This window comes from Terrapene carolina, unplaced genomic scaffold (assembly GCF_002925995.2).
Source record: "Terrapene carolina triunguis isolate 2854851 unplaced genomic scaffold, T_m_triunguis-2.0 Scaffold180, whole genome shotgun sequence".
Lineage (NCBI taxonomy): Eukaryota > Metazoa > Chordata > Testudines > Emydidae > Terrapene > Terrapene triunguis.
In genome coordinates, this window is record NW_020664531.1 from 7,373,748 (window position 1) to 7,389,218 (window position 15,471).

The following is a 15,471-nucleotide window of genomic DNA, read 5'->3' on the forward strand; positions in this document are numbered from 1 at the left end:
GGGGGGGGGGGGGGTGTTACGGCGGGGCGGCGCTCTTCTTTTTTATCTGGGGCGGCAAAAAAGTTAGAGCCGGCCCTGGGTGCAAAGTGGGGGTGGCATACAAAGAGGCTTCATTATAGCACTCCTCTTCACCCCTTGCAGATGAGTAGTTATGATTCTCTAGACTCTACAGTTTTGTTGTGCGATTGTCAAGCTAATCATCTTTCAGATTTCAAAAAGAATCCATCTCCTAGCAGTGGCATGTCCTGTACACTCATGAGCAGAAGCAGAGAAAAGGGCTAGTTAGTTTTTTTTCATAACTCTGTTTTCCCACAAGAGAATCACATGCAGCAGAGTCAGGGCTGGCTCCAGGGTTTTGGCCGCCCCAAGCAGCCAAAACCAAAGAAAAAAAAAAAAAAGCCGCGATCGCGATCTGCTGCAGCAATTTGGCGGGAGGTCCTTCACTCCCAGGCGGAGTGAGGGACCGTCCGCCGAATTGCCGCCGAATACCTGGAACTGCCGCCCCTGTCCGGAACGGCCGCCCCAAGCACCTGCTTGAGAAGCTGGTGCCTGGAGCCGGCCCTGAGCAGAGTTACAACCACCATGAGTCGAAAAAGGAGTGTACTCATTCCTAGGGTGAATTTCATTAGTCCATAATGCCACACCCCAGAAGGGTTTTAAATGGTTAGAAATTCCTGTGTATGGGAGGAAGCAGAGGACAGCTGCTGTTCTCCCACCCCACCCCCAATGAAATAATTGGGTCACATTTAACACATTTTTCTTAAAAATCAAGATGGACTGGAATGAAACTGAGGAGATGATTTCTGTAGTTGAAAGCCTCCACAACCAACCCTATTTCTGGGACTTTCTGCGTTCACTCCCATGGCTGCAGGCAAGCAGCCTTTACAAAGAAGGTGGGATACGTGCTACAGCTCAGTTTCTGCAGACTATTAAAAAGTAAGTACTAAAATCTGGGTAATGTATTTGTTTTCCCTATTTGTGCTTTCTTTTATTTCCATGGAATGATGCTTTTATCTAACTCATTGTACTTCCCACTTGCATAATCAATAGCAGGAGAATTCATAGCAAGATATAGATATAAGGCAGGATTGTCCATGTTGGCCTCCCTCTGCTTGCATTGAAGTCAATGGGAACTTTACAGATGACTCCAGTGGGAGCAGAGTGAGGCCAACACTTGCCCAGAAAAAAAGGCCCTGGGCCCTATTGTCGCCTGATCTATTGATTGTGTGATTAATTATACTGATTACTTAAGAATTGCCCAGTAACACTGAGGTCTGGTAGGTTCTTGTCCCAACATCTGGCCCAATATTAGAATTATTCAGTTGGGAACCGCCCCTTCCCCCCCACACCCTTCTGAATTTGTAATAGTTCTATTACACTTATACCTATGCCTTACTTAGCAGATACCTGTACCTATAGGCTATGCTATTGGGAAGCTTGGGACTCCTTCCTCCTCCTTTTCTGCAGTCCCTGCCTTTTGCTCCAGACCCTTTTGCAACTCTACCTTTCCTCCTTGTGCATCTCAGCAGAAAAATCTTTGGGAGGTTGCTGCATGTGAGTGGTGACTGAAATGATCCCTTCGTATATGAGAGTGTTAGTTTTGTCATGTTTGATGGGATTCTTCTGGATGGAGAGTTATATATTATTATTATTACATTATCGCTTTCATTAATCCAAGGAGGATCTGAAATATTGAAGCCTTTGAGACCATTTGACGTTAATCCATTTGAATGCCTATCATTTTAAAACTAGTTTATTTCTTAAGTGCTTTAATACAATGTAGTTCAATTAAATTGGCACTTGGCAATCTGTAGAAATCAGTGTCAGGTAAGTGACTTTATTTCACCACTTAATCCTCTTCCCATCTGCATAGGAGCATCTTCACTTATGCGCTACAGTGGCGCAGCATTTTAAGTGTAGCCCTGCCCCGTTTCAGTGCTGAGTTGCTTTAAGCAACCCACTCCATACAACACTGAAAGCTTCCTTCTACAGATGTCCTCCATGGCCCCTTAACTGGCCAAACTGACTAGAAATAACCCCTCTTAATTAGAAGAAAAGTCCAGTAATGGCTCTGGTGTGAGGTTGGGTTGTTTGGTCTTCCCAGACTGATAGCTCAGGTCATGGAGGTGTGTGTGCTGCCTTCCTGCTTCTTGCTCTCTGTTCCTGTTCATTTCCTGTTATTGCTCCCTAAACTCAGTGTTCCAGTGTCTCTGTGTGTGAGTGCGCTCATGCACGCATAGCATTGAGTGTGTGCGGCTACTCAGGATGTGCTGTTATGTCTTGTTCAGATAGTTGCTAACTTAACTGGTTCATGGTTATTTCATGTTTTGACTGACCACCTACCTACCATGTCTTGCTTCGATTTCTTTGTATTTTGGGATTGCTGTCCTGGACGCATCAGAGCATAACAAGACGCTAGGTCTACAGTAGGAACTTACGTTGGTATAACTATGTTGCTCAGCGGTGTGGATTTTCCCTGGTGTAGACAGAGCTGTGTCAATGGGATGGCTTCTCCCATCAACATAGCTACTGCCTCTTGGGGAGGTGGAGTACCTATGTCAAGAGGAGAAGCTCTCCTATCAGCATAGGTAACATCTTCACTATGTACTACGGGGGCACAGCTGCAGCACTGTCAGTGTAGACAAGCCCTGTGTGCCAGAGAAATCTCTATCTGCCTCTCTCTTTTTAAGGGGAGCAGTACCAGGAGGGAGGTGTAGTTGCAACAAACTACTTACCTTTATGGGGAAGTACAGAGGAACACAAAGTGAGGCAGGGAGACACAATGGAGACTTTGATGCAAAGTAGCAATTTCAGGAATTTCTTTGGAAAAATGACCAATTCATTGATTGGTCAGAAGGGACCTTCAGATCATCTTGTTTGACCTCCTGTATAACACAAGCCATAGAATTTTACCCAGTCGCCCTAGAATTTAACCCACATATTCTACAGTCATTTCTGTGAATCTGCAGCATGCATGGGATCCACACCACATGTGCTTAGAATGGGAAATTGAAAATCTCTGCACTGACTCTGCCACTCCTACTTAAGGCTTTTCTTTGCCTTGTTAAAAAGCACCAAACCTGTACATTGTTTGCAACTGGGAAGATAATATTGTGTCTCACTTATTCAGAATAAGTGACAGGAGTGGTGGGGCTCAACGTTTGTATTCTTTGGGCCCTGCTCAGGCAGTCTACATCATGGTCTCTATGCATTGGCATGTACGTGGGTGCAGCGCTTGTGGCTCTGACACCCATAACTGTGGTACTACCAAAAAGTGGAGGACTTCTCAGGCAATCTGGATGGCTTGAAAACTCCCTCAGAAGCTTGGTGTTTCCGAGGTATTAAAGGATCTTGATTGTAAGGTGATTTTTTTCCCTTTCAGGTCTGCCTCCTGAGCTAGATTCCTGAGGCAATAATGGGCAAAGCAAATTTTATCTCACTGCCACGATGGTGGATCAAATAATTAACCTAATTAAATCAACAACAAATTCTGTGCATGTTGCTTCCTGTTGCTCAGCAGCCCTGTCAAAATATTATTACATTAACCATGGAAGAGGTTGGAAGGGACAGAGCATATATGTTATTTAAAACCGGTTATACAGGGACTTCCCCTAAGAAGTCAGCTAGTTTTGGTCAGTTCTGTTGTATAAGAGGATATTCATACTTTTATAGCTCTTTCTATAACCTCTGGAGCCCTCTAGTAATGAAATGCCCACAAATGACTATTTGCAAAGCTTCAAGATATAGAACAGGGGTGGCCAACCTAAGCCTGAGAAGGAGGCAGAATTTACCGATTTACATTGCCAAAGAGCCACAGTAATACGTCAGCAGCACCCCAGCAGCTTCCCCAACCTGCTCCCAGCATCTCCCACCCACCAGCAGACCCGCTGATCAGTGCCTCCTCCTCCCTCCCCACCTCCTGATCAGCTGTTTTGTGGCGTGCAGGAGGCTCTGGGGGCGGGGAGAGGAAGGAGGGCACGGCAGGCTCAGGGGAGGGGGTGGGAAAGGGTGGAGTGGGGGCAGGACCTGTGGCAGAGCCTGTGGTTGAGCAGTGAGCACACCCTGGCACATTGGAAAGTTGGTGCCTGAAGCTCCAGCCGCGGATTCAGTGCCTATTCAAGGAGCTGCATATGGCTCCGGAGCCACAGGTTGGCCACCCCTGGTATAGAAGCTACTGCTCACATGATTGCCGTCTCAGAATATGAAGATGGTCAATCTTTTATCCCTTGTATCCTTTACTTCATTTTCCTGCTCCCTCCCCAATGCCCAAAGGGTGCACAGTGCTCCAAAGATGGCAGGGAGGAGGTGGGATCATGGCCCCACATCATCTCAGCACTGGGCCACAGAATGGAAGTTGTATGCAGCAAAGTGCAGGCTGCCCCCCATAAAGGTTGTAGCAGCAACCATGACCGGGAGTTCAGAGAGGCATATTGCTTTCAGGAAGAATGTATCTAAGATGCTTTCCCCTTGGTACTGAACTCCTCACTGTCCCTTAATCTGCACTGTGCCTAACTGACTCAATGTAACCCACAGTCAGGGCCGGCTCCAGGCACCAGCATTCCAAGCAGGTGCTTGGGGCGGCAATCTGAAAGGGGCGGCAGTCCCTGTGTTTTTGCTGCCCCAAGCAGCGCATCGAATTGCCGCCGAGGATGGCGGGCGCAGTCTGTGTGCCGTTAGGGTGGCACGCGTGTTTCCACGGCGGTGGCAACTTCTATGTTCAGCTGTCCGCGGCGGCAATTCGGCAGCTTCTGTCTTCCGGCTGAAGACAGAAGCTGCCGCCGAATTGCCGTCGCCGCGGAAATGCGCATGCCGCCCTAATGGCACATGGACTGCCCCCGCCGTCCGCGGGGCGCGCTGCTCGGGGCGGCAAAAACAGTAGAGCCGGCCCTGGCCACAGTGAATTGGGCCAAATTCTAGCCCCTGCTTCTATATACCATGGTGACATACATAAACCACAATGGCCTGTGTGAGAATTCAAAGAATGCAGCCTGCGCCCCTTTGCAGCATTGAGCATGCCAGGGGCAGGTTGGGGTCTTGAGAAAAAGCGGCCTTAATGCTCAGATCTAGGCCATTCTGGGTGGCAGAGAAGCTCACTGATAGCTGTAGGAGGCTGCCATAAGTTAGAGCTTCCAGCTCATGAAAAATTCAGGCAGAATACTGGACTGTCCTCTTTGCTGTACCTCTCAGGCGGTGCAGAACAGAATCTAGCACATGATGAATACACGAGAAAGGGACTGGAGTGCAAAATTGTCATATGGTATCTCCTAGTCTAAATGACAACCCCCCCCCCCCAAGCTCTTCGGGTAAGCAATTTTTTTTTTGCAATTTCTTGTTGTTTGAAATTGCAAAGTACATCAACAGCTAAGTTTAAAAAAAAAAAAGAAAAAAAAGGTTGGATTTTCGTTTGCATAACAGCCATGGGGTAGAAGAAGCTATAAGAAGCGTCAGATAAAATTGGTGTGGATTCCAAAATGTATCATCAAATTAAATTTATAATGTTATTAACTTCACAACAGAGCTGGTCTGTTTGAAGAAATTTAGAAAATAAACTACATGATTTTGTTATATGCAGTGTCATCGTAGCCATGTTGGTCCCAGGACATTAGAGACAAAAAGTGGGTGAGGTGTAATATCTTTTATTGGACCAACTTCTGTTGGTGAGAGAGACAAGCTTTTGAGCTACACAGAACTCTTCTTCGGGTCTGGGACATGTATGGAGAGTGTCACAGCTAAATACAAGGTTGTTTAGCATAAGTAGTTAACACACATTTCAAGGGACCATTCAAGGTGAAGTGGCCCTTTTACCCCTCCCTTTCCCTCCTATGACTGGAGAGGGGTGAAACTAGGTTATAGTTTGTTGTAGTAAGCCATAAATCCAGTGTGTCTAGTCAGCTCATGAATTTTAGTGTCTAGCAAAGTTATGAATTTAGATGCTCAGGCTCGTCTTTTGAAGGTGTTCTGCAGGTTTTGCAAGATAATGGACAACCCTCAGATATCCACCCCAGACAGATCACCAAAGTCATCCAACTCAGGGTTTTCTAGAATATTTTGTTTAGAAAACTTTGCCAAGCAAAACATTTCACTAGAAACTTCATTTGACAAAACCCCATATTTTGACAAAGAAAGTTGTTAAAAAGTTTCATCCAGCTCTACTTCACAATCCTTCTGCTGCCCTCTCCAAAGAATACGCACAATGCTGCCGTGCTGTGACAAGTGCTTGATTTTTCACTTTGCTTTCAGTTCCTTAGCATCCTTAGAAGATTTAGATGCAGTTCTATCAAACCAAAGTTTCTACAAAGCAGTGAAAATAGGACTGAATATAACCATCACAGCACTGCGCTTCTTGCAAGACTGGAGCCTTGAAGGTAATTGAAAGCTGTGTGTGTATGTTTGTTTGTTTTGCTTTCTTTCTTTTAAAGTTGCCGCATGAATTACAGGCATGTCAGGATGGAGCCATAATGTTTTTGTAGGCAGCTGGCTGAGCTCCTGGTGAGCTGATCATTTAATACTGTTGAGATTTGCGTTGTATTGTTATTGTGCGTTGGGGCGCCTAGAGCCTTGGATAGGCATAATTTTAATTGTCTGTTAAGCATTTTATTCATTTTTTTTTGTAATTTATCATGCATCTTGGCAAACCTTTCATAAACACACAGTGCAGACCCAATAGATCACATTGAGAATGATCTCCTTTTACTAGTGGTGATTCTTTGGAGAGGGTGTTTCACAATGGGTTAGTTCAGTTTCCTTTGGTTGTGAAGAGAACTGGATTCAAGTTTTGGCCTATATACAAGTGAAAATTAATGTGGTTGTCGTACCTTAGGCTTCCTTTGTCTCCTATTGTAAATGACAGTCTTTGCTCAAGGGCTGCATCCCATCTGCTGCACAGGTGCATGGACTGAGTTTGAGGGAGAAGGAGTCATTGGGAGGCTTTCCCTTGTGCACCCAGCCATGCAGGATCCTGCCAAGAACTTAAGAGCATGCTGTACACCAAGGGGTGTAGTCTGTTGGTCAGGAGCTGTGTCAGACTCTCCCTCTTGCAGCCATCCAGGCCCCATTCAGGAAAAAAAAATGTGCTGAAGTCCCATTGAAATCAATGAAGTCTCACGGGACTTGAGTGCAAGTTTAAACACTCACTCACAGTGCTTTCCCGAACCATGGCCCTTGTACAGCCAGCAGCAAGCACTAGGCAAGGCAGGTACACTTCAACTGAGTGGTAAGCAGAGCATTGTTCTGACTCATCCTTCGCTATCTTGGCCTGCAAATGCAGGTTGGTGTTTGTGCCAGTTGAATGGCTGACACCACTCCGTTCCTCTTCCACTTATGGCTCCCCAGGATAAGATCAGGATTATGATTAATTGGCCCCTTCTGTGTAGAAGAGCAGCCCAAGGCCTGTATGACTCTTAAATTCCATATAAGCCCTCAAAATAAGGACTAAGAGGTACTTAGGTTGCATGTTGGCCCCCTCCACAGGATTGAATTTCATTTAATGGGACAGACTGAAATCTGTGCCCTAAAATCCCTCACAATCAAATCAACCCCTCCTCCCACCCACCCCAAATAAATCCAGAAAGTAAGTCCCAGTGTTGGAGCCTATGGAAAAGGTGGCCTGTGTAGTAAACATTGTGTGCAGTATAAGATTTTAACTAACTGTATGAATATCTCTTACAGACGAGAGAAATTATGACTAAGGCCTGGTCTACACTATAAAATTAAATCAATTTAAATATGTTAGTCACAGGTGTGAAAAATCCACATCTCTGAGTGTAAAGTCAACCTAAATCCCCATGTAGACAGCGCTAGGTCAATTTAGCTTCCGTCGAGCTAGCTACCGCCTCTCAGGGAGGTGGATTGCCTATGCCGACAGGAGAATCCTTCCTGTTGGAATAGGTAGCATCTACACTGAAGGACTACAGCTGCAGTGGCACAGCAGTGCCACTCTAGAGTTTTAAGTGTAGACAAGCCCTGAGTCAGGATTTTAAAAGCGAAAATGTTATACACAATCTGAAACCCCAGAGTACAGAAGTTGCATCTTCATTAAAACCTATTAGCACAATACAGTCCATTTACCCCTCGGTGATCATTCATTCCAGCCCAGTTGCATACAGTTTCAATACTGCATGCCAAATTAAACACACTAATTCAGATAAATGGGACGCTGCAGGGTCTGTTGGCACTCGCTGCATGGGGGGCATCCCATCATCTGCTTTGCTGTTTACTTCTGTTTTCTCCATAATCTGTCACATTTCAATATGTAACTTCTCACTGTTAGGCTTGCTTTGGTATGAGACACTGACTTCCACATCTGGCTTCATGCCATTGGTAGGCTAAGCTGTGAGATTTACGTGGGAGATGTGGCAATGTGGTTATTAAACTACTCAAAGAAAAGGGGACAAGGCAGTATCTATAAACTATCCATCTAGCCACTTTTTGAATATTGGAGTGACAGGTGCCAGAAATAAGATAAGAATAGATGACATAGAAAAGTAGATTCTTGAAACGTGGTCCTAACTGCTTTTTGTGATTTCCTTTATTAGTTAGTGCTAAGGACTTGTTGTTGAATTATGGTCATTAACCAGTTTAATCCTCCTTTCCAATAGATGGCACTGCCAAATTACAGTGTACAATAAGGAACTCAAATAATAAGTGTAGCAACAGTATCGAGCAAAATGAAGGACATTGTTCCCTTTCAACTGAAATAATACTGAGAAGACAGGAATGGAAAAGTAGAAAGAATCTAAATGCAAGTGTTGTCCTACAGAGTAGATTAGGATGTATGTAGATTTGAAGGCTACAGGAAATTTAGCTTCTTGGAAATGTTTTATTGAGATTATGTAAATAGTGCCCCACCCTATCATACCTCTCAACCTGGTTAGATCCAGATGTAGGACACAGTGTGGAGACAGTGGGACAGGCTCGGTCTGAAGGTCACACAAAATATTAATTAGGCAAGTAACTTAAAATGCTGTGGGCTTCATCTTGTTAGTGTAAAGAACTTTCTGTACCCTCAGTTTCATGATTCTGTGGTTCCAAGTAAATAACTTTGAATGAGAAAAGAGAGGCGATGCCAAATTTGTCTGGAACCTAGATAACTTTGAGACTAAAATGAATCCTGTCACTGAAATGATGGCCATTTGAAAAATGTTTGCTCCAGATTTAGATTCTGTAGCCTTTTATATATCTAATGTGTATACATGGAATTTCCAAAGAAGTGAAGTGTAGTTTTGTGTATGCAATGCCTGTGACATTTCCAACCTCCACGGTCGCGAGAGAATGTTGATGACTGCACTCAGGGTCTTCGCTTATTGACTCAGTAAATGGGGGAGGAAATCAGGTATTTTGGCTCAAATATCATTGGCAGTAAACCAGTGCGTTCAAAAGCATACAATGGGTCCCCATTTCTTTCTTAACTGAAGTAGAACCTATGAGCAAATTTATGGTAAACTTGAACACTTACTTTAGGCTGAAATGTTCAAAAGCACTCAGTGTTGGCGTAACTCTGCTCCTACTGAAGTCACCCTGACTTCAGTGGAAGCAGAGTTAGGCCAATGTTGAAAACTTTTGAAAATCTGAGCCTTTTTTTTATTCTTATAATAAAAAGCAGTTTCCATCCAAAAAGAATGAAATACTCACAATAGTTAACCATTAGTTTAAGAACATAAGAACAGCCATACTGGGTCAGGCCAAAGGTCCATCTAGCCCAATATCCGGTCTTCTGACAGTGGCCAATACCAAGTTCCCCAGAGGGAATGAACAGAACAGGTAATTATCAAGTGATTCATCCCCTGTCACCCATTCCCAGCTTCTGGCAAACAGAGGCTAGGGATACCATCCCTGTCCATCTTGGCTAATAGGCATTGATGGACCAATGCTCCATGAATTTCTCATTCTTTTTTGAACCCTGTTATAGTCTTGGCCTTTGCAACATCCTCTGGCAAGGAGTTCCACAGATTGACTGTGCGTTGTGTGAAAAAATACTTCATTTTTTTTAAACCTGCTGCCTATTAATTTCTTTTGGTGACCCCTAACTCTTGTGTTATGAGAAGGAGTAAATAACACTTCCTTATTTACTTTCTCTTTTTCAGTCATGATTTTATAGATCTCAATCATATCCCCCCTTAGTTGTCTCTTTTCCAAGTTGAAAAGTCCCAGTCTTATTAATCTCTCCTCATATGGCAGCTGTTCCATATCCCTAATAATTTTTGTTGCCCTTTTCTGAACCTTTTCCAATTCCAATATATCTTTTTTGAGATGGCGCGACCACATCTGCACGCAGTATTCAAGATGTGGGTGTACCATGGATTTATATAGAGGCAATATGATACTTTTGGTCTTATTATCTATCCCTTTCTTATTGATTCCCAACGTTCTGTTCACTTTTTTGACTGCTGCTGCATATTGAGTGGCTGTTTTCAGAGAACTATCCACAATAACTCCAAGATCTTTCTTAAATGGTAACCGCCAATTTAGACTCCATCATTTTGTATATATAGTTGGGATTACGTTTTCCAATGTGCATTACTTTGCATTTATCAACATTGAATTTCATCTGCCATTTTGTTGCCCAGTCACCCAGTTTTGCGAGATCCTTTTGTAGCTCTTTGCAGTCTGCCTGGGACTTAACTAACTTGAACAATTTTGTATCATCTGCAAATTTTGCCACCTCAGTGTTTGCCCCTTTTTCCAGATCATTTATGAATATATTGAATAGGACTGGGCACAGTACAGATGCCTGGGGGACACCACTATTTACCTCTCTCCATTCTGAAAACTGACCATTTATTCCTACCCTTTGTATTTTAACCAGTTACCAATCCATGAGAGGATCTACCCTCTTATCCCATGACAGCTTACTTTGCTTAAGAGCCTTTGGTGAAGGACCTTGTCAAAGGCTTTCTGAAAATCTAAGTACACTATATCCTCTGGATCCCCTTTGTTTACCTGCTTGTTGACCCCTTCAAATAATTCTAGTAGATTGGTGAGGCATGATTCGCTTTATAAAAACCATGTTGACTCTTCCACAACAAATTATGTTCATCCATGTGTCATACAATTTTGTTCTTTACTATAGTTTAAACCAGTTTGCCCCATACTGAAGTCAAGCTTACCATCCTGTAATTGCTGGGATCACCTCTGGAGCCCTTTTTAAAAATTGGCGTCACATTAGCTATCCTCCAGTCATTTGTTACAGAAGCTTATTTAAATGATAGGTTACAGATGACAGTTAGTAGTTCTGCAGTTTCACATTTGAGTTCCTTCAGAATTCTTGGGTGAATACCATCTGGTCCTGGTGACTTATTACTGTTTAATTTATGAATTTGTTCCAAAACCTCCTCTAATGACACCTCAGTCTGGGACAGTTCCTCGATTTGTCATCTAAAAAGAACAGCTCAGGTTTGGGAATCTCCCTCACGTCTTCATCCATGAAGACCGATGCAAAAAAATCATTTAGTTTCTCTGCAATGGCCTTATTGTCCTTGAGTGCTTCTTTAGCATCTCGATTGTCCAGTGGCCCCACTGGTGTTTAGCATGCTTTCTGCTTCTGATGTACTTATTTTTTTTTTTTTTTTGCTATTACTTTGAGTCTTTAGCTAGCTATTCTTCAAATTCTTTTTTGGCCTTCCTAATTATATTTTTACATTTCATTTGCCAGAGTTTATGCTCGTTTCTATTTTCCTTACTAGGATTTAACTTCCACTTTTTAAAGGATGCCTTTTTGCCTCTTCACTGCTTCTTTTACTTTGTTGTTTAGCCACGGTGGCACTTTTTGGTTCTCTTACTATGTTTTTTAATTTGGGGTATACATTTAAGTTGAGCATCTATTATGGTGTCTTTAAAAGGTTTCCATCCAGGGATTTCACTTTCTGTTTAACTAACTTCCTCATTTTTGTGTAGTCCTGCTTTCTGAAATTAAATGCTACAGTGTTGGGCTGCTGTGGGGTTTTTCCCGCCACAGAGATGTTAAATTTAATTATATTATGGTCACTATTACCAAGTGGTCCAGCTATATTCACCTCTTGGACCAGATCCTGTGCTCCACTTAAGACTCAATCAAGAATTGCCTCTCCTTTTGTGGGTTCCAGGACTAGCTGCTCCAAGAAGCAGTCATTTAAAGTGTCAAGGAACTTTATCTCTGCATCCCGTCCTGAGGTGACAGGTACCCAGTCAATACAGGGATAGTTGAAATCCCCCATTATTATTGAGTTTTTTATTTTAATAGCCTCTCTAATCTCCCTGAGCATTTCACAGTCACTATCACCATCCTGGTCAGGTGGTCGGTAATATATTCCTACTGCTATATTCTTATTATTAGAGCATGGAATTACTATCCATGGAGATGCTATGGTACAGTTGGTTCATTTAAGATTTTTACTTCATTTGATTCTACGCTTTCTTTCACATATAAGGCCACGCCCCCACCAGCACGACCTGTTCTGTCCTTCCAATATATTTTGTACCCTGGTATTACTGTGTCTCATTGATTATCCTCATTTCACCAAGTTTCTCTGATGCCTATTATATCAATTCCCTCATTTAAAACGAGGCACTCTAGTTCACTCATCTTATTATTTAGACTTCTAGCATTGATATATGAGCACTTTAAAAAATTGTCACTTTTTAGTGCTCTGCCATTACATGATGTAATTGAATGGGACTTTTTTCCTTTGACTGTTTCTCATCAGACCCTACCGGTATTTTATCATCTTCCATCCTCTCCTCCTTACTAGAACATAGAGAATCTCCATTAATAGATCCTCCCCTAAGGGATGTTGCTGTCCGAACCACTAGCTCCTCCACACCTGTCGGCTTTCCCTCAGCCCTTAGAGCAGTTTTTAAACTATGATCTTTTTAATTTTAAGTGCCAGCAATCTGGTTCCATTTTGACTGAGGTGGAGCCCATCCTTTCTGTATAGGCATCTCCTTTACCTAAAGTTTCCCCAGTTCCTAATAAATCTAAACCCTTCCTCCCTACACCGTTGTCTCATCTACGCATTGAGACCCTGTTTAAGTCTAAGGATGGGTGAAAATTGTGAATAGTTCAAAAATATGAAGGCTTTGGCATCCTGGAGGACCAGTATTGAATCATGAATACCACCCTTATCCCTTCTTGAATAATGTAAAAGCTCTCCACTGTGTGTTTTTACTGTTTGGGATGTATCTTCTAATATCGAATTAATTAGTAAAATTGGTATTGGCTACTAATACAACAGACCAAAATTCAACAAATGTACTATTTGCCTTATACTGTTAGATAAACTCCACTCACCAGACTTCTATTCACCCACGAAAGCTTATGCTCCAGTACATCTGTTAGTCTATAAGGTGCCTCAGGACTCTGTTGCTTTTTACAGACTTCTAGTGAAATTGTGCATATGAACTATTTCTGTCTGTCTCCCATGCACACACTCCCATCTTAGTATCTCTCACATCAAAAGGTGACAGTGTCACAGCTGGATCCTATCAGAGATCGGTTACTAGAATACAAATTCAGAAAATTTAGGAAATGTATAACCTAAGTTCATCTTTTCTTATAGGCTCTCGGTACAACCTGACTCTTTGGGATGTTGTGTGGGATCCGCATGCAGTCAAAGTGGAACTTGAATCCAGATTTGGTTTAGATGATCTTCATATTGGAAAACTCTTGAACTATACGGCAGAGTTCAGTAAGGTAAATTTCTAAAAATGTCAATGTTCCTTTTTTGTTTTGTTTGTTTCCTTTGTAACTAATGAGCTTTTCATCCCTCGTAGACGCTAAAGCAATGTCTTTCAGAAGTAGCTGCATAGTAGGCATTGCCATTGCATACAAGACAGCATAATCTCATACGGGGTGAATGACACGCACCCAGCATCAGTCCACAAACTTGAATGAAAGCACTGCAGGTTTTGTTCAGCCAACATTTGCATCATGATACATGATGAGCTTCTTGAAGAACATCAATCATCACTTGAAGCAATTTATAACGGAGCGAGAGAATGTTTTATTTAGAGGCAAACAGGATACAGATGGGAGAGAACATTTCAAGTAATCTCCCCCTTTAAGGCACAAGCACTATCTTCTCTTTCTTTGCATCCTCCACAAGGGGACATAGCTTAAAGGGATACGGGCAACTTGAGATCTAATGTGGGTATGGCACTGCAGCAGGGAGGGTGCATTCCAGTGCAAATAGACAGAGAGCTCTAGCTCTGCCCAAGGTCTGCTGTGGCTGCAGCAGCACCGGAGGCATGTTGGGCTAGTTACCTGAGTAGGTACCCAGGGGCTCAGGCAGGATTGTACTTGGGCAGCTAGTCCGGGCTGCTGTCCTAGCCACCATATCCACAAAGCATCCACAAGCTGCTAGCTTGAGCAGAGTTATTAAAAAGGTGGGTTTTTGAAATAATATGCAGAATAAAATGAAAGGAGGGGAAAAAATAATAGCGGTTTTCCATTTGCCCAACATTTTCTTTGAAGTGGCAGTTAAGTAAATATATCTTACAATGAGACGATGATGGAAATTCATGCAGCAACCAAAAGATTGCAAATTGTCTCATCTTAGCTCCCATCAAAATAAATGCAATTAGCTTCAGCAGGCACTTGTGCATATGAAGCTGTTTAAAGGCCTGTTTACTTTGAAAAAAAAAAATTGTTTCCGTGCCATGGCTCTGTTCATCCAATACGAGGGTGATGGGGGCTCTGCCATCTTGGTTGTTACCCTTCCCAGAGGGGCTTTCAGAAATGACACTTCAGCCTTTATCCGCACGTGTGTTAAAACTGAGTCTTCATGTTTAAAGAAAAAAGCCTGTGGCTGTGAATCTTTCCATGCAAAGATGACAACCTCTCTAATAATAATAGTAGGGAGAAAATAGTTAAGAAATAAATGTTGGAATGATTCATGAATGCCTAAACGAACAAACAAAAAACCCTGGTATATTTATAAGATTTGGGCAAACAATTGAGTCCAAACTTGCTTTGTATTGGTTGCTTCTCTGAACTGAACCCCAAATGCTGCTATTTTAGAAGAGGTTCTGTCAAACTTTCTGGAGTGACTCATGAACGTGGATGCCAAGCTCAGGGCATATGTGTCACAAACCAGGGTAAAACCCCAAATTGGATGTGTGTTCTATAATTAAATTTCACCAACCAAGTATCAAGTGTGAACTCAGGCACTATAACAGCCTGAACATGGAGTCACAGATGATCCTCTTGGGTACTCAGGTCTATTTCCCATCCTGGCAAGCCTGCCTTTCTCTTGCACCAAAAATCACAATCTTCAGGTCACCTCAAAGGACCAGTCACTTACTGCAAGTCAACTGTACCTCAGATCTCCAACCAAAGACTACGCTTGGTGCCAATCCTGTAATAAACTAACTAAAGATTTATGAAGTAGGAAAAAGAAATGAGTTATTTACAGGGTTAAAGCAGGTAATCATAAGACACACAAAAACGAGATACAGTTTTAGCAAACCTTTTTATAGTTACAGAGCAAACACTTAAAC

At 42.7% G+C, this 15,471-nt stretch overlaps 1 protein-coding gene across 1 annotated transcript in view; it reads left to right on the forward strand.

The window, feature by feature from the left end:
• LOC113407020 (ATP-binding cassette sub-family A member 13-like) overlaps positions 1–15,471 on the forward strand; it is a 289,939-nt gene that overhangs the window by 29,540 nt on the left and 244,928 nt on the right. Inside the window, exons 6-8 of the mRNA XM_026654099.1 lie at positions 773–936; positions 6,241–6,365; positions 13,533–13,666. Coding sequence (XP_026509884.1) covers positions 773–936; positions 6,241–6,365; positions 13,533–13,666 — 423 coding nt within the window. The remainder of the gene's footprint in view (positions 1–772; positions 937–6,240; positions 6,366–13,532; positions 13,667–15,471) is intronic.